A 23,345-nucleotide genomic window follows, 5' to 3' on the forward strand; every position below is an offset into this window, starting at 1 on the left:
CTCTCCTGAGAACTGGTTCTCTGCCCCCCGGTGTGAGCCTCACAAGCACAGCTCTGTGCAGGAGAACCTCTTTCACTGTTCATTTCTAAGGATCCGTTTGAACCAATGCTGCAGATCCATGTACTGGTTCATTGCCTGAGAGTGGGCAACGGGATCCATCACCAGGTCATGGAAGAGATTGCGTGACCTGGCCATTAGGACCTCTGGGGGCAAGCGGATGCCCTCAGGAAGCCTCTGGTTGCCCACAATGAAGTGATTGAGGCGTCTCCTTTCCACACACGTGCGCAGGCTCTCGCTGATATCCATCAGCCGGCTCACAAAATGTCTCCTGCGCCACTGTGACGCGGGCAAGATGCTCAGGAGGTGCATGACAATGGTCTTGATGGTATAGGTGGAAAAGCCTAAGCCCAGCTGAAGACGAGTGAAGAACTGCAGGCATTTCAGGTGCAAGCTGTCAGGGGGAGCCTGCCTGGCGATGTACCTGAAGAACTTCATCTCGGCCACAGCGTAGCTCTCTGGCCAGATTGTGCTGGAGGTGTGGGCTTGCCTAGGCTGGCTGCTCACAAAGACGTCTGAGTTGCCTTGCCGCACCCCAAAGAGGATCTCGATCCGGTAGCTTTCTCTGCCGTTGGTCACCTTGAACTGGCAGGAGCGTCTGGGGGGCAGCAGCACTAAATGCCAACTGTGTGACTCAAGCAAAGCCGGCCAGATTGCTCTCACCAGCTGGTAGAACCAGCGGGCAGTTTTCTCCACGTCCAGGTAGGAGCCCGTGCACAGGGTATGAAGGAGGCTGGGATCCTGATGCCTCCTCAGCTCCTCCTCAGGGTGGTGCAGGAAGCACAGCATGTGCTCACCCTGCTGCTCACTCGTGCAGGTGCACTCCTGGTGCACGCGGATGTGGAAGTTCCTCAAGCGCCTCTGCCATGCAGTGCCCAGCTCTAGGTGGAAGCTGTGCCCTCGAGGAGGTGTCATGGGTATGAGCACCTGGTACACAACATCCTGCTCACGGGGACTCCAACCTTCGAAGGCACTGCCCACCCCAATGGCTCCTTGCAGCACCGGATAGAAACTGTTGGACAAGACCCGTCGAAAATAAATTGCAAAATGCTCCATCAGGGTTCTTGTCCACATGCATCCTCCCTGCAGGTCCTGCACAGGCCACTGTACGCGCTCCATTATGATTCTTCCAAAGTTGTCGGCACGATCACGGAATTCTTGCACTTGATTTCCAACGTCATTGACGTTTGCTGCATTGGCAGCTTCATTGCCAGCTTCATTGGCAGCAGCATTGTCGACATCCTCTGCACGGCCATCATCACTGTCGTCTTCCTCCACCTCCATTTCATTGTCTCCTTCATCTTCATTTCCAAAGTCTTCTTCATGTGCATGCACATTTTCAACCTCCTCTTCATTTACACCATCATGTGCTTCTCCTTGCTCCTCTGTCCTCAGGCTCCCTTTCCTCCACATATACCACAGTGCCAAGAGAAGGAGCAGGAGCCCAGCAAGAGCCCAGAGCTGCCAGTGCTGCCGGGCAGAGGAGAGCAGGTCTCCCCAGGCCAAGACACCCTGCTTCAGCAGGACCAGCTGCTCCACCTCCCGCTGCAGATGAATCTTCTCCTCTTCCTGGAGCTTGGCACGCACCTCCATTCGCAGACGTGTCACCTCGTCCAAGCCATTACCCACGGGCTGTGGGTACCGGACTAAACTTGGCAAGAGCAAGAGCCACAATACCCAGGTATCCATGGTCTGCAGGAGGATGGAGAGAAGGCCTTGAGAGGGAGGGGCTGAGAGGGAGGCAGCTGGCAGCAGGGATTGTGGGGGGCAGCAGGGACAGGAATTCCAGGGATCTGGGAGCAGGAAGCACAGGACCCCAGAGAGCTGGCAAGCAGCCAGGCCCGTTCCGCTGCCCCAGCAGCAGCAGCAGCAGCAGCAGCAGCAGCAGCAGCACGGTGTCCTGCCCAAGGCTGGGCCATGAGGGGCTGTTCCTGGATGCAGGGGGAAAAGCCAGCCCCGGGTACTGCGTTTCTGCCCCGGCCCTTATCCCCAGCCCAGCCTCCCCACCATGTGTGCACTCACCGCTTGCCCAAGCAATACAGGGCCAGCGTTACCTGCTGGGGCCTTGTATAGCTGCCCCCATTTGTGACATGGCCCCGTCACGTCATGGACGTCACAGTACACCACAGCCAGCCCAGCCCCACCCTTTGTCCCCACCCCAGCTCAGACTGTCGCAGGGGCCCTGGGGTACCGGTTAAGGCAGCCTTTGAGTGAATCTTCTTCAAAGAACCTCTCTTGGCCCTTCTCTTGTCTTTTTTCTCAGCTGCCCTCCACTGGCAATCTCATAGATATCCATGTTGGAAGGCACTCTTGAGGATCACGGAGTCAAAGCCTTGACTCCATGCTGAGCTTCAGTTAAATCTCTGAGTCTATAAAAGCTGCACTTTGGTTTCAGCCCTGCTGCTTTTCTGAAGAATGAGCATGACAGCATCCTCCTGGCTTCCCCACACCACTTGTGGACCAGGCCTCTGGAGAGCACTCCTTTTTTCTACTCCAGAAAGAGTTTCCCAGCACAATTGTTCTGCATTAGAAAGATGTCTTTTAGGTGACCAGTTCCAGATAGATTGGTCTGTCTTTCTGTGCATAAACAGGCACAGCTACACAGACTGCAGTGATGAACCGCCATCTAAGAGTCGCAGGCTGCTATTGTAGCTCTTCCCCCTGATTCCTACCCAAAAATGCTCAACCCCATCAGCACCATCATTAAGCTCTAGACAGGTGGAACCCCGCCTTACATAAAGGGTGAGCCCAGCGCCCCCCCCTTCCCTGCCTGTGTCTTCTGCAGGGTTACAAAGATATAAACCAGAGGGCTATTGTGGTGGTCAGCAGCTTGCCTGAAGGCCTCACGCTTTCATTTCATCCTAATTTTAGAACTGAAGCAGAAGTAATTCTATAAGTACTTTAATGATGAAACTTAACCAGTGTGGACCGTTAGGGAGCAGGCCCGGACCGTTGGGGACACCAGCAGCTATTGGCTGTTTGACCGGGTGGCAACTGCTTCAACCAATGTGGACTGACCAGGCAGACATTCAGATCTGCAAAGGAAGAGAGCACTCAATAAAAGTTGCTTGCTGTGCATGAAGCTTGGTGCGTGTGTATGGTGCCATTCCTGCCTCCACAATCAAAGTGGCAGAGGGGTTCCATACAGTAGGAAACTGGAGAAGTCTTGTTCCTTCCGAGTACCTCAGGCAGTGGGGGAAAGAAGAGGGTGATGCACCTGGGAATTAGGATAAAAAAGGAGGCTGCGGCCTTGTCCTGGGTCTCAAGAAATCGAGACACCCCAAGGGGAAATGTCCCTTGGCCTCTCCCTTTATTCCAATACTATTACAGGACTCCTCTGTGTCCTCCCTGGAGATAACCTCTGGCGTTGTGAAGTTTGTTCCCCACAGGGACACACCCTACTCTTTCAGTGCTCATTCTCCAGCTCTTCTCTGCTTTCTAACACATCTAGAAGCCCGTGTCCTTGCTGCTGCACGGATCTCCCACGGCTCTCTGCCAGCAGCACTCCAGAGCTCCCAGCTCCAGCTGGCAGGGCCTCAGCGCCTGCCCTGTGCCCTCCCGCCCTGACGGCCACACCAGGCCCTGCTTGCCGTCCTCATGGTGGCACTCCTGGCCCCAGCGTTCTCCAAGGCCTTCTCCGGGGGCACCTTCTTGCGGCCTTTCACTCTCTGCACCAGGCCCAGCAGAGACCTGAGAGCGGCAGTGGACAAGGGCCTGCAGGGACAGCACCAGGCCCAGTGGCTTCCCTCTGACAGTGGGCCGGCTTGGGCTGGAGATGCACAAGAAATTCTTGCCTCTCAGGCTGCTCAGGCCCTTGCCTACACACACTGCCCACAGCAGCTGTGGCTGCCCCATCCCTGGCAGCGTTCCAAGCCAGGCTGGACGGGGTCTGAAACAAGCGGGCCCAGGAGAAGGTGTCCCTGCCCTTGGCAGCAGGGTTGCAACAAGACCATTTTTAAGCATCCTTCCAAGGGAGGCCCTTCTGGTCTTCTGTGGTCGCAGGGGCCGCGGTCAACTGGACTTAATTTCTGATTAGAACCAATTCACCACTGCAAGTATGGCCAATTTCAAGGAGACTCTTCACAAGCTCAGATTCACAACTTGTTGCTTTTACCTACACTACAGGTCTGGTTGAGGTCAATAAAGTCTTGCATGATCCAGGTTCTGGAATCTTGTCCTTTATTGAATCAAGAGCAACGAAATTTCCAGGTTGCTACTCATAAAAGCACTAACTATAGAACATAGTTGTGTGTCCCCAGCAGACAGAGACACGATATATGTCTTTACTACTACATTAAAAAAAACTCTTATATATTAAACTCCTTATATATACAATATAACATTTATAATTGCTACGTATGATATAAATGTATCAATTTTTTGGAAATTTTAAAATAACATGTTTTCATCCATATAAGATATAAGTGCCCTATGAGCATTAATACGTATCACAACTTAGAGTGACGCTAAATATTGGCTATATTGCATTCTTTAAACAAAATTACATATTTGACCCTTTAGAATAATTTCTTCTCATGATATAATAGTTACATAATTCATGTAGTTGACAATATTTATATTATTCCATTGGCTTTTATGATATTTTACTATTATATATGATAATTGATAAGCTTTCTAGCATATAATATGTACACAGGGGATATATATACACAAATTAACAACCTAGATCTTTACATATACAAAGTATCAGGTCAGCTCCAACACAGTTGGTACAATGCTGACCTGAAGGATTCCCATGAGGGAAGAAGGAGAAACAACGTCCATTCAGCAATCCCAAACATTGCCCAGGGATTGTGGAGTCTCCCTCCCCAGAGAGAGAGAGTCAACAACCTTGATCCAAACGCAATCCTTTGTAGTGTAGAGCGGGAAGACCTGCCGGGAGCACCCCTGAAGCAAATGATGCCACCAGTGGTCCTTTCAAACATTCCCTCATCTGAGATTCTGAGATTCGTGTCTCGGCACAAGATGAAGCCCTCAGAGGGAAAATGGACTCAAAGAAAGAGGTGGGGGAATAATAGCATTTCCTTGTGCATGTTCCTTGATCTTTGGAGCCAACCTGGTCATCACTGGATGCAGTGCTGGGGAGGCTCTTGAGACCACACTGCTGCTGCTGCTGCTGCTGCTGCTGATGGCATAGTGCTGCTACGCAGCGTTTTCCCTTCCCTCTCCGAAACCTACCTTCTCCCTTCTTTTCCCATCTCTCCTGAGAACTGGTTCTCTGCCCCCCGGTGTGAGCCTCACAAGCACAGCTCTGTGCAGGAGAACCTCTTTCACTGTTCATTTCTAAGGATCCGTTTGAACCAATGCTGCAGATCCATGTACTGGTTCATTGCCTGAGAGTGGGCAACGGGATCCATCACCAGGTCATGGAAGAGATTGCGTGACCTGGCCATTAGGACCTCTGGGGGCAAGCGGATGCCCTCAGGAAGCCTCTGGTTGCCCACAATGAAGTGATTGAGGCGTCTCCTTTCCACACACGTGCGCAGGCTCTCGCTGATATCCATCAGCCGGCTCACAAAATGTCTCCTGCGCCACTGTGACGCGGGCAAGATGCTCAGGAGGTGCATGACAATGGTCTTGATGGTATAGGTGGAAAAGCCTAAGCCCAGCTGAAGACGAGTGAAGAACTGCAGGCATTTCAGGTGCAAGCTGTCAGGGGGAGCCTGCCTGGCGATGTACCTGAAGAACTTCATCTCGGCCACAGCGTAGCTCTCTGGCCAGATTGTGCTGGAGGTGTGGGCTTGCCTAGGCTGGCTGCTCACAAAGACGTCTGAGTTGCCTTGCCGCACCCCAAAGAGGATCTCGATCCGGTAGCTTTCTCTGCCGTTGGTCACCTTGAACTGGCAGGAGCGTCTGGGGGGCAGCAGCACTAAATGCCAACTGTGTGACTCAAGCAAAGCCGGCCAGATTGCTCTCACCAGCTGGTAGAACCAGCGGGCAGTTTTCTCCACGTCCAGGTAGGAGCCCGTGCACAGGGTATGAAGGAGGCTGGGATCCTGATGCCTCCTCAGCTCCTCCTCAGGGTGGTGCAGGAAGCACAGCATGTGCTCACCCTGCTGCTCACTCGTGCAGGTGCACTCCTGGTGCACGCGGATGTGGAAGTTCCTCAAGCGCCTCTGCCATGCAGTGCCCAGCTCTAGGTGGAAGCTGTGCCCTCGAGGAGGTGTCATGGGTATGAGCACCTGGTACACAACATCCTGCTCACGGGGACTCCAACCTTCGAAGGCACTGCCCACCCCAATGGCTCCTTGCAGCACCGGATAGAAACTGTTGGACAAGACCCGTCGAAAATAAATTGCAAAATGCTCCATCAGGGTTCTTGTCCACATGCATCCTCCCTGCAGGTCCTGCACAGGCCACTGTACGCGCTCCATTATGATTCTTCCAAAGTTGTCGGCACGATCACGGAATTCTTGCACTTGATTTCCAACGTCATTGACGTTTGCTGCATTGGCAGCTTCATTGCCAGCTTCATTGGCAGCAGCATTGTCGACATCCTCTGCACGGCCATCATCACTGTCGTCTTCCTCCACCTCCATTTCATTGTCTCCTTCATCTTCATTTCCAAAGTCTTCTTCATGTGCATGCACATTTTCAACCTCCTCTTCATTTACACCATCATGTGCTTCTCCTTGCTCCTCTGTCCTCAGGCTCCCTTTCCTCCACATATACCACAGTGCCAAGAGAAGGAGCAGGAGCCCAGCAAGAGCCCAGAGCTGCCAGTGCTGCCGGGCAGAGGAGAGCAGGTCTCCCCAGGCCAAGACACCCTGCTTCAGCAGGACCAGCTGCTCCACCTCCCGCTGCAGATGAATCTTCTCCTCTTCCTGGAGCTTGGCACGCACCTCCATTCGCAGACGTGTCACCTCGTCCAAGCCATTACCCACGGGCTGTGGGTACCGGACTAAACTTGGCAAGAGCAAGAGCCACAATACCCAGGTATCCATGGTCTGCAGGAGGATGGAGAGAAGGCCTTGAGAGGGAGGGGCTGAGAGGGAGGCAGCTGGCAGCAGGGATTGTGGGGGGCAGCAGGGACAGGAATTCCAGGGATCTGGGAGCAGGAAGCACAGGACCCCAGAGAGCTGGCAAGCAGCCAGGCCCGTTCCGCTGCCCCAGCAGCAGCAGCAGCAGCAGCAGCAGCAGCAGCAGCACGGTGTCCTGCCCAAGGCTGGGCCATGAGGGGCTGTTCCTGGATGCAGGGGGAAAAGCCAGCCCCGGGTACTGCGTTTCTGCCCCGGCCCTTATCCCCAGCCCAGCCTCCCCACCATGTGTGCACTCACCGCTTGCCCAAGCAATACAGGGCCAGCGTTACCTGCTGGGGCCTTGTATAGCTGCCCCCATTTGTGACATGGCCCCGTCACGTCATGGACGTCACAGTACACCACAGCCAGCCCAGCCCCACCCTTTGTCCCCACCCCAGCTCAGACTGTCGCAGGGGCCCTGGGGTACCGGTTAAGGCAGCCTTTGAGTGAATCTTCTTCAAAGAACCTCTCTTGGCCCTTCTCTTGTCTTTTTTCTCAGCTGCCCTCCACTGGCAATCTCATAGATATCCATGTTGGAAGGCACTCTTGAGGATCACGGAGTCAAAGCCTTGACTCCATGCTGAGCTTCAGTTAAATCTCTGAGTCTATAAAAGCTGCACTTTGGTTTCAGCCCTGCTGCTTTTCTGAAGAATGAGCATGACAGCATCCTCCTGGCTTCCCCACACCACTTGTGGACCAGGCCTCTGGAGAGCACTCCTTTTTTCTACTCCAGAAAGAGTTTCCCAGCACAATTGTTCTGCATTAGAAAGATGTCTTTTAGGTGACCAGTTCCAGATAGATTGGTCTGTCTTTCTGTGCATAAACAGGCACAGCTACACAGACTGCAGTGATGAACCGCCATCTAAGAGTCGCAGGCTGCTATTGTAGCTCTTCCCCCTGATTCCTACCCAAAAATGCTCAACCCCATCAGCACCATCATTAAGCTCTAGACAGGTGGAACCCCGCCTTACATAAAGGGTGAGCCCAGCGCCCCCCCCTTCCCTGCCTGTGTCTTCTGCAGGGTTACAAAGATATAAACCAGAGGGCTATTGTGGTGGTCAGCAGCTTGCCTGAAGGCCTCACGCTTTCATTTCATCCTAATTTTAGAACTGAAGCAGAAGTAATTCTATAAGTACTTTAATGATGAAACTTAACCAGTGTGGACCGTTAGGGAGCAGGCCCGGACCGTTGGGGACACCAGCAGCTATTGGCTGTTTGACCGGGTGGCAACTGCTTCAACCAATGTGGACTGACCAGGCAGACATTCAGATCTGCAAAGGAAGAGAGCACTCAATAAAAGTTGCTTGCTGTGCATGAAGCTTGGTGCGTGTGTATGGTGCCATTCCTGCCTCCACAATCAAAGTGGCAGAGGGGTTCCATACAGTAGGAAACTGGAGAAGTCTTGTTCCTTCCGAGTACCTCAGGCAGTGGGGGAAGGAAGAGGGTGATGCACCTGGGAATTAGGATAAAAAAGGAGGCTGCGGCCTTGTCCTGGGTCTCAAGAAATCGAGACACCCCAAGGGGAAATGTCCCTTGGCCTCTCCCTTTATTCCAATACTATTACAGGACTCCTCTGTGTCCTCCCTGGAGATAACCTCTGGCGTTGTGAAGTTTGTTCCCCACAGGGACACACCCTACTCTTTCAGTGCTCATTCTCCAGCTCTTCTCTGCTTTCTAACACATCTAGAAGCCCGTGTCCTTGCTGCTGCACGGATCTCCCACGGCTCTCTGCCAGCAGCACTCCAGAGCTCCCAGCTCCAGCTGGCAGGGCCTCAGCGCCTGCCCTGTGCCCTCCCGCCCTGACGGCCACACCAGGCCCTGCTTGCCGTCCTCATGGTGGCACTCCTGGCCCCAGCGTTCTCCAAGGCCTTCTCCGGGGGCACCTTCTTGCGGCCTTTCACTCTCTGCACCAGGCCCAGCAGAGACCTGAGAGCGGCAGTGGACAAGGGCCTGCAGGGACAGCACCAGGCCCAGTGGCTTCCCTCTGACAGTGGGCCGGCTTGGGCTGGAGATGCACAAGAAATTCTTGCCTCTCAGGCTGCTCAGGCCCTTGCCTACACACACTGCCCACAGCAGCTGTGGCTGCCCCATCCCTGGCAGCGTTCCAAGCCAGGCTGGACGGGGTCTGAAACAAGCGGGCCCAGGAGAAGGTGTCCCTGCCCTTGGCAGCAGGGTTGCAACAAGACCATTTTTAAGCATCCTTCCAAGGGAGGCCCTTCTGGCCTTCTGTGGTCGCAGGGGCCGCGGTCAACTGGACTTAATTTCTGATTAGAACCAATTCACCACTGCAAGTATGGCCAATTTCAAGGAGACTCTTCACAAGCTCAGATTCACAACTTGTCGCTTTTACCTACACTACAGGTCTGGTTGAGGTCAATAAAGTCTTGCATGATCCAGGTTCTGGAATCTTGTCCTTTATTGAATCAAGAGCAACGAAATTTCCAGGTTGCTACTCATAAAAGCACTAACTATAGAACATAGTTGTGTGTCCCCAGCAGACAGAGACACGATATATGTCTTTACTACTACATTAAAAAAAACTCTTATATATTAAACTCCTTATATATACAATATAACATTTATAATTGCTACGTATGATATAAATGTATCAATTTTTTGGAAATTTTAAAATAACATGTTTTCATCCATATAAGATATAAGTGCCCTATGAGCATTAATACGTATCACAACTTAGAGTGACGCTAAATATTGGCTATATTGCATTCTTTAAACAAAATTACATATTTGACCCTTTAGAATAATTTCTTCTCATGATATAATAGTTACATAATTCATGTAGTTGACAATATTTATATTATTCCATTGGCTTTTATGATATTTTACTATTATATATGATAATTGATAAGCTTTCTAGCATATAATATGTACACAGGGGATATATATACACAAATTAACAACCTAGATCTTTACATATACAAAGTATCAGGTCAGCTCCAACACAGTTGGTACAATGCTGACCTGAAGGATTCCCATGAGGGAAGAAGGAGAAACAACGTCCATTCAGCAATCCCAAACATTGCCCAGGGATTGTGGAGTCTCCCTCCCCAGAGAGAGAGAGTCAACAACCTTGATCCGAACGCAATCCTTTGTAGTGTAGAGCGGGAAGACCTGCCGGGAGCACCCCTGAAGCAAATGATGCCACCAGTGGTCCTTTCAAACATTCCCTCATCTGAGATTCTGAGATTCGTGTCTCGGCACAAGATGAAGCCCTCAGAGGGAAAATGGACTCAAAGAAAGAGGTGGGGGAATAATAGCATTTCCTTGTGCATGTTCCTTGATCTTTGGAGCCAACCTGGTCATCACTGGATGCAGTGCTGGGGAGGCTCTTGAGACCACACTGCTGCTGCTGCTGCTGCTGCTGCTGATGGCATAGTGCTGCTACGCAGCGTTTTCCCTTCCCTCTCCGAAACCTACCTTCTCCCTTCTTTTCCCATCTCTCCTGAGAACTGGTTCTCTGCCCCCCGGTGTGAGCCTCACAAGCACAGCTCTGTGCAGGAGAACCTCTTTCACTGTTCATTTCTAAGGATCCGTTTGAACCAATGCTGCAGATCCATGTACTGGTTCATTGCCTGAGAGTGGGCAACGGGATCCATCACCAGGTCATGGAAGAGATTGCGTGACCTGGCCATTAGGACCTCTGGGGGCAAGCGGATGCCCTCAGGAAGCCTCTGGTTGCCCACAATGAAGTGATTGAGGCGTCTCCTTTCCACACACGTGCGCAGGCTCTCGCTGATATCCATCAGCCGGCTCACAAAATGTCTCCTGCGCCACTGTGACGCGGGCAAGATGCTCAGGAGGTGCATGACAATGGTCTTGATGGTATAGGTGGAAAAGCCTAAGCCCAGCTGAAGACGAGTGAAGAACTGCAGGCATTTCAGGTGCAAGCTGTCAGGGGGAGCCTGCCTGGCGATGTACCTGAAGAACTTCATCTCGGCCACAGCGTAGCTCTCTGGCCAGATTGTGCTGGAGGTGTGGGCTTGCCTAGGCTGGCTGCTCACAAAGACGTCTGAGTTGCCTTGCCGCAGCCCAAAGAGGATCTCGATCCGGTAGCTTTCTCTGCCGTTGGTCACCTTGAACTGGCAGGAGCGTCTGGGGGGCAGCAGCACTAAATGCCAACTGTGTGACTCAAGCAAAGCCGGCCAGATTGCTCTCACCAGCTGGTAGAACCAGCGGGCAGTTTTCTCCACGTCCAGGTAGGAGCCCGTGCACAGGGTATGAAGGAGGCTGGGATCCTGATGCCTCCTCAGCTCCTCCTCAGGGTGGTGCAGGAAGCACAGCATGTGCTCACCCTGCTGCTCACTCGTGCAGGTGCACTCCTGCTGCACGCGGATGTGGAAGTTCCTCAAGCGCCTCTGCCATGCAGTGCCCAGCTCTAGGTGGAAGCTGTGCCCTCGAGGAGGTGTCATGGGTATGAGCACCTGGTACACAACATCCTGCTCACGGGGACTCCAACCTTCGAAGGCACTGCCCACCCCAATGGCTCCTTGCAGCACCGGATAGAAACTGTTGGACAAGACCCGTCGAAAATAAATTGCAAAATGCTCCATCAGGGTTCTTGTCCACATGCATCCTCCCTGCAGGTCCTGCACAGGCCACTGTACGCGCTCCATTATGATTCTTCCAAAGTTGTCGGCACGATCACGGAATTCTTGCACTTGATTTCCAACGTCATTGACGTTTGCTGCATTGGCAGCTTCATTGCCAGCTTCATTGGCAGCAGCATTGTCGACATCCTCTGCACGGCCATCATCACTGTCGTCTTCCTCCACCTCCATTTCATTGTCTCCTTCATCTTCATTTCCAAAGTCTTCTTCATGTGCATGCACATTTTCAACCTCCTCTTCATTTACACCATCATGTGCTTCTCCTTGCTCCTCTGTCCTCAGGCTCCCTTTCCTCCACATATACCACAGTGCCAAGAGAAGGAGCAGGAGCCCAGCAAGAGCCCAGAGCTGCCAGTGCTGCCGGGCAGAGGAGAGCAGGTCTCCCCAGGCCAAGACACCCTGCTTCAGCAGGACCAGCTGCTCCACCTCCCGCTGCAGATGAATCTTCTCCTCTTCCTGGAGCTTGGCACGCACCTCCATTCGCAGACGTGTCACCTCGTCCAAGCCATTACCCACGGGCTGTGGGTACCGGACTAAACTTGGCAAGAGCAAGAGCCACAATACCCAGGTATCCATGGTCTGCAGGAGGATGGAGAGAAGGCCTTGAGAGGGAGGGGCTGAGAGGGAGGCAGCTGGCAGCAGGGATTGTGGGGGGCAGCAGGGACAGGAATTCCAGGGATCTGGGAGCAGGAAGCACAGGACCCCAGAGAGCTGGCAAGCAGCCAGGCCCGTTCCGCTGCCCCAGCAGCAGCAGCAGCAGCAGCAGCAGCAGCAGCAGCACGGTGTCCTGCCCAAGGCTGGGCCATGAGGGGCTGTTCCTGGATGCAGGGGGAAAAGCCAGCCCCGGGTACTGCGTTTCTGCCCCGGCCCTTATCCCCAGCCCAGCCTCCCCACCATGTGTGCACTCACCGCTTGCCCAAGCAATACAGGGCCAGCGTTACCTGCTGGGGCCTTGTATAGCTGCCCCCATTTGTGACATGGCCCCGTCACGTCATGGACGTCACAGTACACCACAGCCAGCCCAGCCCCACCCTTTGTCCCCACCCCAGCTCAGACTGTCGCAGGGGCCCTGGGGTACCGGTTAAGGCAGCCTTTGAGTGAATCTTCTTCAAAGAACCTCTCTTGGCCCTTCTCTTGTCTTTTTTCTCAGCTGCCCTCCACTGGCAATCTCATAGATATCCATGTTGGAAGGCACTCTTGAGGATCACGGAGTCAAAGCCTTGACTCCATGCTGAGCTTCAGTTAAATCTCTGAGTCTATAAAAGCTGCACTTTGGTTTCAGCCCTGCTGCTTTTCTGAAGAATGAGCATGACAGCATCCTCCTGGCTTCCCCACACCACTTGTGGACCAGGCCTCTGGAGAGCACTCCTTTTTTCTACTCCAGAAAGAGTTTCCCAGCACAATTGTTCTGCATTAGAAAGATGTCTTTTAGGTGACCAGTTCCAGATAGATTGGTCTGTCTTTCTGTGCATAAACAGGCACAGCTACACAGACTGCAGTGATGAACCGCCATCTAAGAGTCGCAGGCTGCTATTGTAGCTCTTCCCCCTGATTCCTACCCAAAAATGCTCAACCCCATCAGCACCATCATTAAGCTCTAGACAGGTGGAACCCCGCCTTACATAAAGGGTGAGCCCAGCGCCCCCCCCTTCCCTGCCTGTGTCTTCTGCAGGGTTACAAAGATATAAACCAGAGGGCTATTGTGGTGGTCAGCAGCTTGCCTGAAGGCCTCACGCTTTCATTTCATCCTAATTTTAGAACTGAAGCAGAAGTAATTCTATAAGTACTTTAATGATGAAACTTAACCAGTGTGGACCGTTAGGGAGCAGGCCCGGACCGTTGGGGACACCAGCAGCTATTGGCTGTTTGACCGGGTGGCAACTGCTTCAACCAATGTGGACTGACCAGGCAGACATTCAGATCTGCAAAGGAAGAGAGCACTCAATAAAAGTTGCTTGCTGTGCATGAAGCTTGGTGCGTGTGTATGGTGCCATTCCTGCCTCCACAATCAAAGTGGCAGAGGGGTTCCATACAGTAGGAAACTGGAGAAGTCTTGTTCCTTCCGAGTACCTCAGGCAGTGGGGGAAAGAAGAGGGTGATGCACCTGGGAATTAGGATAAAAAAGGAGGCTGCGGCCTTGTCCTGGGTCTCAAGAAATCGAGACACCCCAAGGGGAAATGTCCCTTGGCCTCTCCCTTTATTCCAATACTATTACAGGACTCCTCTGTGTCCTCCCTGGAGATAACCTCTGGCGTTGTGAAGTTTGTTCCCCACAGGGACACACCCTACTCTTTCAGTGCTCATTCTCCAGCTCTTCTCTGCTTTCTAACACATCTAGAAGCCCGTGTCCTTGCTGCTGCACGGATCTCCCACGGCTCTCTGCCAGCAGCACTCCAGAGCTCCCAGCTCCAGCTGGCAGGGCCTCAGCGCCTGCCCTGTGCCCTCCCGCCCTGACGGCCACACCAGGCCCTGCTTGCCGTCCTCATGGTGGCACTCCTGGCCCCAGCGTTCTCCAAGGCCTTCTCCGGGGGCACCTTCTTGCGGCCTTTCACTCTCTGCACCAGGCCCAGCAGAGACCTGAGAGCGGCAGTGGACAAGGGCCTGCAGGGACAGCACCAGGCCCAGTGGCTTCCCTCTGACAGTGGGCCGGCTTGGGCTGGAGATGCACAAGAAATTCTTGCCTCTCAGGCTGCTCAGGCCCTTGCCTACACACACTGCCCACAGCAGCTGTGGCTGCCCCATCCCTGGCAGCGTTCCAAGCCAGGCTGGACGGGGTCTGAAACAAGCGGGCCCAGGAGAAGGTGTCCCTGCCCTTGGCAGCAGGGTTGCAACAAGACCATTTTTAAGCATCCTTCCAAGGGAGGCCCTTCTGGCCTTCTGTGGTCGCAGGGGCCGCGGTCAACTGGACTTAATTTCTGATTAGAACCAATTCACCACTGCAAGTATGGCCAATTTCAAGGAGACTCTTCACAAGCTCAGATTCACAACTTGTTGCTTTTACCTACACTACAGGTCTGGTTGAGGTCAATAAAGTCTTGCATGATCCAGGTTCTGGAATCTTGTCCTTTATTGAATCAAGAGCAACGAAATTTCCAGGTTGCTACTCATAAAAGCACTAACTATAGAACATAGTTGTGTGTCCCCAGCAGACAGAGACACGATATATGTCTTTACTACTACATTAAAAAAAACTCTTATATATTAAACTCCTTATATATACAATATAACATTTATAATTGCTACGTATGATATAAATGTATCAATTTTTTGGAAATTTTAAAATAACATGTTTTCATCCATATAAGATATAAGTGCCCTATGAGCATTAATACGTATCACAACTTAGAGTGACGCTAAATATTGGCTATATTGCATTCTTTAAACAAAATTACATATTTGACCCTTTAGAATAATTTCTTCTCATGATATAATAGTTACATAATTCATGTAGTTGACAATATTTATATTATTCCATTGGCTTTTATGATATTTTACTATTATATATGATAATTGATAAGCTTTCTAGCATATAATATGTACACAGGGGATATATATACACAAATTAACAACCTAGATCTTTACATATACAAAGTATCAGGTCAGCTCCAACACAGTTGGTACAATGCTGACCTGAAGGATTCCCATGAGGGAAGAAGGAGAAACAACGTCCATTCAGCAATCCCAAACATTGCCCAGGGATTGTGGAGTCTCCCTCCCCAGAGAGAGAGAGTCAACAACCTTGATCCGAACGCAATCCTTTGTAGTGTAGAGCGGGAAGACCTGCCGGGAGCACCCCTGAAGCAAATGATGCCACCAGTGGTCCTTTCAAACATTCCCTCATCTGAGATTCTGAGATTCGTGTCTCGGCACAAGATGAAGCCCTCAGAGGGAAAATGGACTCAAAGAAAGAGGTGGGGGAATAATAGCATTTCCTTGTGCATGTTCCTTGATCTTTGGAGCCAACCTGGTCATCACTGGATGCAGTGCTGGGGAGGCTCTTGAGACCACACTGCTGCTGCTGCTGCTGCTGCTGCTGATGGCATAGTGCTGCTACGCAGCGTTTTCCCTTCCCTCTCCGAAACCCACCTTCTCCCTTCTTTTCCCATCTCTCCTGAGAACTGGTTCTCTGCCCCCCGGTGTGAGCCTCACAAGCACAGCTCTGTGCAGGAGAACCTCTTTCACTGTTCATTTCTAAGGATCCGTTTGAACCAATGCTGCAGATCCATGTACTGGTTCATTGCCTGAGAGTGGGCAACGGGATCCATCACCAGGTCATGGAAGAGATTGCGTGACCTGGCCATTAGGACCTCTGGGGGCAAGCGGATGCCCTCAGGAAGCCTCTGGTTGCCCACAATGAAGTGATTGAGGCATCTCCTTTCCACACACGTGCGCAGGCTCTCGCTGATATCCATCAGCCGGCTCACAAAATGTCTCCTGCGCCACTGTGACGCGGGCAAGATGCTCAGGAGGTGCATGACAATGGTCTTGATGGTATAGGTGGAAAAGCCTAAGCCCAGCTGAAGACGAGTGAAGAACTGCAGGCATTTCAGGTGCAAGCTGTCAGGGGGAGCCTGCCTGGCGATGTACCTGAAGAACTTCATCTCGGCCACAGCGTAGCTCTCTGGCCAGATTGTGCTGGAGGTGTGGGCTTGCCTAGGCTGGCTGCTCACAAAGACGTCTGAGTTGCCTTGCCGCACCCCAAAGAGGATCTCGATCCGGTAGCTTTCTCTGCCGTTGGTCACCTTGAACTGGCAGGAGCGTCTGGGGGGCAGCAGCACTAAATGCCAACTGTGTGACTCAAGCAAAGCCGGCCAGATTGCTCTCACCAGCTGGTAGAACCAGCGGGCAGTTTTCTCCACGTCCAGGTAGGAGCCCGTGCACAGGGTATGAAGGAGGCTGGGATCCTGATGCCTCCTCAGCTCCTCCTCAGGGTGGTGCAGGAAGCACAGCATGTGCTCACCCTGCTGCTCACTCGTGCAGGTGCACTCCTGCTGCACGCGGATGTGGAAGTTCCTCAAGCGCCTCTGCCATGCAGTGCCCAGCTCTAGGTGGAAGCTGTGCCCTCGGGGAGGTGTCATGGGTATGAGCACCTGGTACACAACATCCTGCTCACGGGGACTCCAACCTTCGAAGGCACTGCCCACCCCAATGGCTCCTTGCAGCACCGGATAGAAACTGTTGGACAAGACCCGTCGAAAATAAATTGCAAAATGCTCCATCAGGGTTCTTGTCCACATGCATCCTCCCTGCAGGTCCTGCACAGGCCACTGTACGCGCTCCATTATGATTCTTCCAAAGTTGTCGGCACGATCACGGAATTCTTGCACTTGATTTCCAACGTCATTGACGTTTGCTGCATTGGCAGCTTCATTGCCAGCTTCATTGGCAGCAGCATTGTCGACATCCTCTGCACGGCCATCATCACTGTCGTCTTCCTCCACCTCCATTTCATTGTCTCCTTCATCTTCATTTCCAAAGTCTTCTTCATGTGCATGCACATTTTCAACCTCCTCTTCATTTACACCATCATGTGCTTCTCCTTGCTCCTCTGTCCTCAGGCTCCCTTTCCTCCACATATACCACAGTGCCAAGAGAAGGAGCAGGAGCCCAGCAAGAGCCCAGAGCTGCCAGTGCTGCCGGGCAGAGGAGAGCAGGTCTCCCCAGGCCAAGACACCCTGCTTCAGCAGGACCAGCTGCTCCACCTCCCGCTGCAGATGAATCTTCTCCTCTTCCTGGAGCTTGGCACGCACCTCCATTCGCAGACGTGTCACCTCGTCCAAGCCATTACCCACGGGCTGTGGGTACCGGACTAAACTTGGCAAGAGCAAGAGCCACAATACCCAGGTATCCATGGTCTGCAGGAGGATGGAGAGAAGGCCTTGAGAGGGAGGGGCTGAGAGGGAGGCAGCTGGCAGCAGGGATTGTGGGGGGCAGCAGGGACAGGAATTCCAGGGATCTGGGAGCAGGAAGCACAGGACCCCAGAGAGCTGGCAAGCAGCCAGGCCCGTTCCGCTGCCCGAGCAGCAGCAGCAGCAGCAGCAGCAGCAGCAGCAGCACGGTGTCCTGCCCAAGGCTGGGCCATGAGGGGCTGTTCCTGGATGCAGGGGGAAAAGCCAGCCCCGGGTACTGCGTTTCTGCCCCGGCCCTTATCCCCAGCCCAGCCTCCCCACCATGTGTGCACTCACCGCTTGCCCAAGCAATACAGGGCCAGCGTTACCTGCTGGGGCCTTGTATAGCTGCCCCCATTTGTGACATGGCCCCGTCACGTCATGGACGTCACAGTACACCACAGCCAGCCCAGCCCCACCCTTTGTCCCCACCCCAGCTCAGACTGTCGCAGGGGCCCTGGGGTACCGGTTAAGGCAGCCTTTGAGTGAATCTTCTTCAAAGAACCTCTCTTGGCCCTTCTCTTGTCTTTTTTCTCAGCTGCCCTCCACTGGCAATCTCATAGATATCCATGTTGGAAGGCACTCTTGAGGATCACGGAGTCAAAGCCTTGACTCCATGCTGAGCTTCAGTTAAATCTCTGAGTCTATAAAAGCTGCACTTTGGTTTCAGCCCTGCTGCTTTTCTGAAGAATGAGCATGACAGCATCCTCCTGGCTTCCCCACACCACTTGTGGACCAGGCCTCTGGAGAGCACTCCTTTTTTCTACTCCAGAAAGAGTTTCCCAGCACAATTGTTCTGCATTAGAAAGATGTCTTTTAGGTGACCAGTTCCAGATAGATTGGTCTGTCTTTCTGTGCATAAACAGGCACAGCTACACAGACTGCAGTGATGAACCGCCATCTAAGAGTCGCAGGCTGCTATTGTAGCTCTTCCCCCTGATTCCTACCCAAAAATGCTCAACCCCATCAGCACCATCATTAAGCTCTAGACAGGTGGAACCCCGCCTTACATAAAGGGTGAGCCCAGCGCCCCCCCCTTCCCTGCCTGTGTCTTCTGCAGGGTTACAAAGATATAAACCAGAGGGCTATTGTGGTGGTCAGCAGCTTGCCTGAAGGCCTCATGCTTTCATTTCATCCTAATTTTAGAACTGAAGCAGAAGTAATTCTATAAGTACTTTAATGATGAAACTTAACCAGTGTGGACCGTTAGGGAGCAGGCCCGGACCGTTGGGGACACCAGCAGCTATTGGCTGTTTGACCGGGTGGCAACTGCTTCAACCAATGTGGACTGACCAGGCAGACATTCAGATCTGCAAAGGAAGAGAGCACTCAATAAAAGTTGCTTGCTGTGCATGAAGCTTGGTGCGTGTGTATGGTGCCATTCCTGCCTCCACAATCAAAGTGGCAGAGGGGTTCCATACAGTAGGAAACTGGAAAAGTCTTGTTCCTTCCGAGTACCTCAGGCAGTGGGGGAAGGAAGAGGGTGATGCACCTGGGAATTAGGATAAAAAAGGAGGCTGCGGCCTTGTCCTGGGTCTCAAGAAATCGAGACACCCCAAGGGGAAATGTCCCTTGGCCTCTCCCTTTATTCCAATACTATTACAGGACTCCTCTGTGTCCTCCCTGGAGATAACCTCTGGCGTTGTGAAGTTTGTTCCCCACAGGGACACACCCTACTCTTTCAGTGCTCATTCTCCAGCTCTTCTCTGCTTTCTAACACATCTAGAAGCCCGTGTCCTTGCTGCTGCACGGATCTCCCACGGCTCTCTGCCAGCAGCACTCCAGAGCTCCCAGCTCCAGCTGGCAGGGCCTCAGCGCCTGCCCTGTGCCCTCCCGCCCTGACGGCCACACCAGGCCCTGCTTGCCGTCCTCATGGTGGCACTCCTGGCCCCAGCGTTCTCCAAGGCCTTCTCCGGGGGCACCTTCTTGCGGCCTTTCACTCTCTGCACCAGGCCCAGCAGAGACCTGAGAGCGGCAGTGGACAAGGGCATGCAGGGACAGCACCAGGCCCAGTGGCTTCCCTCTGACAGTGGGCCGGCTTGGGCTGGAGATGCACAAGAAATTCTTGCCTCTCAGGCTGCTCAGGCCCTTGCCTACACACACTGCCCACAGCAGCTGTGGCTGCCCCATCCCTGGCAGCGTTCCAAGCCAGGCTGGACGGGGTCTGAAACAAGCGGGCCCAGGAGAAGGTGTCCCTGCCCTTGGCAGCAGGGTTGCAACAAGACCATTTTTAAGCATCCTTCCAAGGGAGGCCCTTCTGGCCTTCTGTGGTCGCAGGGGCCGCGGTCAACTGGACTTAATTTCTGATTAGAACCAATTCACCACTGCAAGTATGGCCAATTTCAAGGAGACTCTTCACAAGCTCAGATTCACAACTTGTCGCTTTTACCTACACTACAGGTCTGGTTGAGGTCAATAAAGTCTTGCATGATCCAGGTTCTGGAATCTTGTCCTTTATTGAATCAAGAGCAACGAAATTTCCAGGTTGCTACTCATAAAAGCACTAACTATAGAACATAGTTGTGTGTCCCCAGCAGACAGAGACACGATATATGTCTTTGTCTTTACTACTACATTAAAAAAAACTCTTATATATTAAACTCCTTATATATACAATATAACATTTATAATTGCTACGTATGATATAAATGTATCAATTTTTTGGAAATTTTAAAATAACATGTTTTCATCCATATAAGATATAAGTGCCCTATGAGCATTAATACGTATCACAACTTAGAGTGACGCTAAATATTGGCTATATTGCATTCTTTAAACAAAATTACATATTTGACCCTTTAGAATAATTTCTTCTCATGATATAATAGTTACATAATTCATGTAGTTGACAATATTTATATTATTCCATTGGCTTTTATGATATTTTACTATTATATATGATAATTGATAAGCTTTCTAGCATATAATATGTACACAGGGGATATATATACACAAATTAACAACCTAGATCTTTACATATACAAAGTATCAGGTCAGCTCCAACACAGTTGGTACAATGCTGACCTGAAGGATTCCCATGAGGGAAGAAGGAGAAACAACGTCCATTCAGCAATCCCAAACATTGCCCAGGGATTGTGGAGTCTCCCTCCCCAGAGAGAGAGAGTCAACAACCTTGATCCAAACGCAATCCTTTGTAGTGTAGAGCGGGAAGACCTGCCGGGAGCACCCCTGAAGCAAATGATGCCACCAGTGGTCCTTTCAAACATTCCCTCATCTGAGATTCTGAGATTCGTGTCTCGGCACAAGATGAAGCCCTCAGAGGGAAAATGGACTCAAAGAAAGAGGTGGGGGAATAATAGCATTTCCTTGTGCATGTTCCTTGATCTTTGGAGCCAACCTGGTCATCACTGGATGCAGTGCTGGGGAGGCTCTTGAGACCACACTGCTGCTGCTGCTGCTGCTGCTGCTGATGGCATAGTGCTGCTACGCAGCGTTTTCCCTTCCCTCTCCGAAACCTACCTTCTCCCTTCTTTTCCCATCTCTCCTGAGAACTGGTTCTCTGCCCCCCGGTGTGAGCCTCACAAGCACAGCTCTGTGCAGGAGAACCTCTTTCACTGTTCATTTCTAAGGATCCGTTTGAACCAATGCTGCAGATCCATGTACTGGTTCATTGCCTGAGAGTGGGCAACGGGATCCATCACCAGGTCATGGAAGAGATTGCGTGACCTGGCCATTAGGACCTCTGGGGGCAAGCGGATGCCCTCAGGAAGCCTCTGGTTGCCCACAATGAAGTGATTGAGGCGTCTCCTTTCCACACACGTGCGCAGGCTCTCGCTGATATCCATCAGCCGGCTCACAAAATGTCTCCTGCGCCACTGTGACGCGGGCAAGATGCTCAGGAGGTGCATGACAATGGTCTTGATGGTATAGGTGGAAAAGCCTAAGCCCAGCTGAAGACGAGTGAAGAACTGCAGGCATTTCAGGTGCAAGCTGTCAGGGGGAGCCTGCCTGGCGATGTACCTGAAGAACTTCATCTCGGCCACAGCGTAGCTCTCTGGCCAGATTGTGCTGGAGGTGTGGGCTTGCCTAGGCTGGCTGCTCACAAAGACGTCTGAGTTGCCTTGCCGCACCCCAAAGAGGATCTCGATCCGGTAGCTTTCTCTGCCGTTGGTCACCTTGAACTGGCAGGAGCGTCTGGGGGGCAGCAGCACTAAATGCCAACTGTGTGACTCAAGCAAAGCCGGCCAGATTGCTCTCACCAGCTGGTAGAACCAGCGGGCAGTTTTCTCCACGTCCAGGTAGGAGCCCGTGCACAGGGTATGAAGGAGGCTGGGATCCTGATGCCTCCTCAGCTCCTCCTCAGGGTGGTGCAGGAAGCACAGCATGTGCTCACCCTGCTGCTCACTCGTGCAGGTGCACTCCTGCTGCACGCGGATGTGGAAGTTCCTCAAGCGCCTCTGCCATGCAGTGCCCAGCTCTAGGTGGAAGCTGTGCCCTCGAGGAGGTGTCATGGGTATGAGCACCTGGTACACAACATCCTGCTCACGGGGACTCCAACCTTCGAAGGCACTGCCCACCCCAATGGCTCCTTGCAGCACCGGATAGAAACTGTTGGACAAGACCCGTCGAAAATAAATTGCAAAATGCTCCATCAGGGTTCTTGTCCACATGCATCCTCCCTGCAGGTCCTGCACAGGCCACTGTACGCGCTCCATTATGATTCTTCCAAAGTTGTCGGCACGATCACGGAATTCTTGCACTTGATTTCCAACGTCATTGACGTTTGCTGCATTGGCAGCTTCATTGCCAGCTTCATTGGCAGCAGCATTGTCGACATCCTCTGCACGGCCATCATCACTGTCGTCTTCCTCCACCTCCATTTCATTGTCTCCTTCATCTTCATTTCCAAAGTCTTCTTCATGTGCATGCACATTTTCAACCTCCTCTTCATTTACACCATCATGTGCTTCTCCTTGCTCCTCTGTCCTCAGGCTCCCTTTCCTCCACATATACCACAGTGCCAAGAGAAGGAGCAGGAGCCCAGCAAGAGCCCAGAGCTGCCAGTGCTGCCGGGCAGAGGAGAGCAGGTCTCCCCAGGCCAAGACACCCTGCTTCAGCAGGACCAGCTGCTCCACCTCCCGCTGCAGATGAATCTTCTCCTCTTCCTGGAGCTTGGCACGCACCTCCATTCGCAGACGTGTCACCTCGTCCAAGCCATTACCCACGGGCTGTGGGTACTGGACTAAACTTGGCAAGAGCAAGAGCCACAATACCCAGGTATCCATGGTCTGCAGGAGGATGGAGAGAAGGCCTTGAGAGGGAGGGGCTGAGAGGGAGGCAGCTGGCAGCAGGGATTGTGGGGGGCAGCAGGGACAGGAATTCCAGGGATCTGGGAGCAGGAAGCACAGGACCCCAGAGAGCTGGCAAGCAGCCAGGCCCGTTCCGCTGCCCGAGCAGCAGCAGCAGCAGCAGCAGCAGCAGGAGCAGCACGGTGTCCTGCCCAAGGCTGGGCCATGAGGGGCTGTTCCTGGATGCAGGGGGAAAAGCCAGCCCCGGGTACTGCGTTTCTGCCCCGGCCCTTATCCCTAGCCCAGCCTCCCCACCATGTGTGCACTCACCGCTTGCCCAAGCAATACAGGGCCAGCGTTACCTGCTGGGGCCTTGTATAGCTGCCCCCATTTGTGACATGGCCCCGTCACGTCATGGACGTCACAGTACACCACAGCCAGCCCAGCCCCACCCTTTGTCCCCACCCCAGCTCAGACTGTCGCAGG

The 23,345-nt window shown here is 52.6% G+C and overlaps 5 protein-coding genes across 5 annotated transcripts; all 5 read right to left on the bottom strand.

Annotated features, from left to right (window-relative positions):
- Positions 1 to 72: 72 nt before the first annotated feature.
- LOC132073518 (inositol 1,4,5-trisphosphate receptor-interacting protein-like 1) lies at positions 73 to 1,716 on the bottom strand. Its single transcript, XM_059472612.1, has one exon. It carries the CDS (start codon positions 1,648 to 1,650, stop codon positions 73 to 75), a length of 1,578 nt encoding a protein of 525 aa, XP_059328595.1. The 5' UTR covers positions 1,651 to 1,716.
- A 1,370-nt stretch (positions 1,717 to 3,086) lies between these two features.
- Positions 3,087 to 6,992, bottom strand: LOC132073519 (inositol 1,4,5-trisphosphate receptor-interacting protein-like 1). The gene is made up of 3 exons (XM_059472613.1): positions 5,353 to 6,992; positions 3,648 to 3,771; positions 3,087 to 3,092 (listed from the first exon to the last, which is right to left on the bottom strand). Exons 1-3 carry the CDS (start codon positions 6,924 to 6,926, stop codon positions 3,087 to 3,089), a joined length of 1,704 nt encoding a protein of 567 aa, XP_059328596.1. The 5' UTR covers positions 6,927 to 6,992.
- A 1,370-nt stretch (positions 6,993 to 8,362) lies between these two features.
- Positions 8,363 to 12,268, bottom strand: LOC132073520 (inositol 1,4,5-trisphosphate receptor-interacting protein-like 1). The gene is made up of 3 exons (XM_059472614.1): positions 10,629 to 12,268; positions 8,924 to 9,047; positions 8,363 to 8,368 (listed from the first exon to the last, which is right to left on the bottom strand). Exons 1-3 carry the CDS (start codon positions 12,200 to 12,202, stop codon positions 8,363 to 8,365), a joined length of 1,704 nt encoding a protein of 567 aa, XP_059328597.1. The 5' UTR covers positions 12,203 to 12,268.
- A 1,370-nt stretch (positions 12,269 to 13,638) lies between these two features.
- LOC132073521 (inositol 1,4,5-trisphosphate receptor-interacting protein-like 1) lies at positions 13,639 to 17,478 on the bottom strand. Its single transcript, XM_059472615.1, has 3 exons — positions 15,905 to 17,478; positions 14,200 to 14,323; positions 13,639 to 13,644 (listed from the first exon to the last, which is right to left on the bottom strand). The coding sequence occupies exons 1-3, from the start codon at positions 17,476 to 17,478 to the stop codon at positions 13,639 to 13,641; spliced, it is 1,704 nt and encodes a 567-aa protein (XP_059328598.1).
- A 1,436-nt stretch (positions 17,479 to 18,914) lies between these two features.
- On the bottom strand, positions 18,915 to 22,826 carry LOC132073522 (inositol 1,4,5-trisphosphate receptor-interacting protein-like 1). Its single transcript, XM_059472616.1, has 3 exons — positions 21,187 to 22,826; positions 19,476 to 19,575; positions 18,915 to 18,920 (listed from the first exon to the last, which is right to left on the bottom strand). The coding sequence occupies exons 1-3, from the start codon at positions 22,758 to 22,760 to the stop codon at positions 18,915 to 18,917; spliced, it is 1,680 nt and encodes a 559-aa protein (XP_059328599.1). The 5' UTR covers positions 22,761 to 22,826.
- Between the last annotated feature and the right edge of the window lie 519 nt (positions 22,827 to 23,345).

This window comes from Ammospiza nelsoni, chromosome 5 (assembly GCF_027579445.1).
Source record: "Ammospiza nelsoni isolate bAmmNel1 chromosome 5, bAmmNel1.pri, whole genome shotgun sequence".
NCBI lineage: Eukaryota > Metazoa > Chordata > Aves > Passeriformes > Passerellidae > Ammospiza > Ammospiza nelsoni.

Excerpts from the sequence above, each read along its gene's own strand:
- LOC132073518 (XM_059472612.1), bottom strand. The coding sequence starts at position 1,650 with ATGGAGGTGCGTGCCAAGCTCCAGGAAGAGGAGAAGATTCATCTGCAG.
- LOC132073519 (XM_059472613.1), bottom strand. The coding sequence starts at position 6,926 with ATGGAGGTGCGTGCCAAGCTCCAGGAAGAGGAGAAGATTCATCTGCAG. Across the intron at positions 3,772-5,352 it reads CGGATCCTTAGAAATGAACA|GCCCTTGTCCACTGCCGCTC; the intron begins GTGAAAGAGGTT and ends CTGTCCCTGCAG.
- LOC132073520 (XM_059472614.1), bottom strand. The coding sequence starts at position 12,202 with ATGGAGGTGCGTGCCAAGCTCCAGGAAGAGGAGAAGATTCATCTGCAG. Across the intron at positions 9,048-10,628 it reads CGGATCCTTAGAAATGAACA|GCCCTTGTCCACTGCCGCTC; the intron begins GTGAAAGAGGTT and ends CTGTCCCTGCAG.
- LOC132073522 (XM_059472616.1), bottom strand. The coding sequence starts at position 22,760 with ATGGAGGTGCGTGCCAAGCTCCAGGAAGAGGAGAAGATTCATCTGCAG. Across the intron at positions 19,576-21,186 it reads CGGATCCTTAGAAATGAACA|GTCTCTGCTGGGCCTGGTGC; the intron begins GTGAAAGAGGTT and ends TGCCGCTCTCAG.
- LOC132073521 (XM_059472615.1), bottom strand. The coding sequence starts at position 17,478 with ATGGAGGTGCGTGCCAAGCTCCAGGAAGAGGAGAAGATTCATCTGCAG. Across the intron at positions 14,324-15,904 it reads CGGATCCTTAGAAATGAACA|GCCCTTGTCCACTGCCGCTC; the intron begins GTGAAAGAGGTT and ends CTGTCCCTGCAG.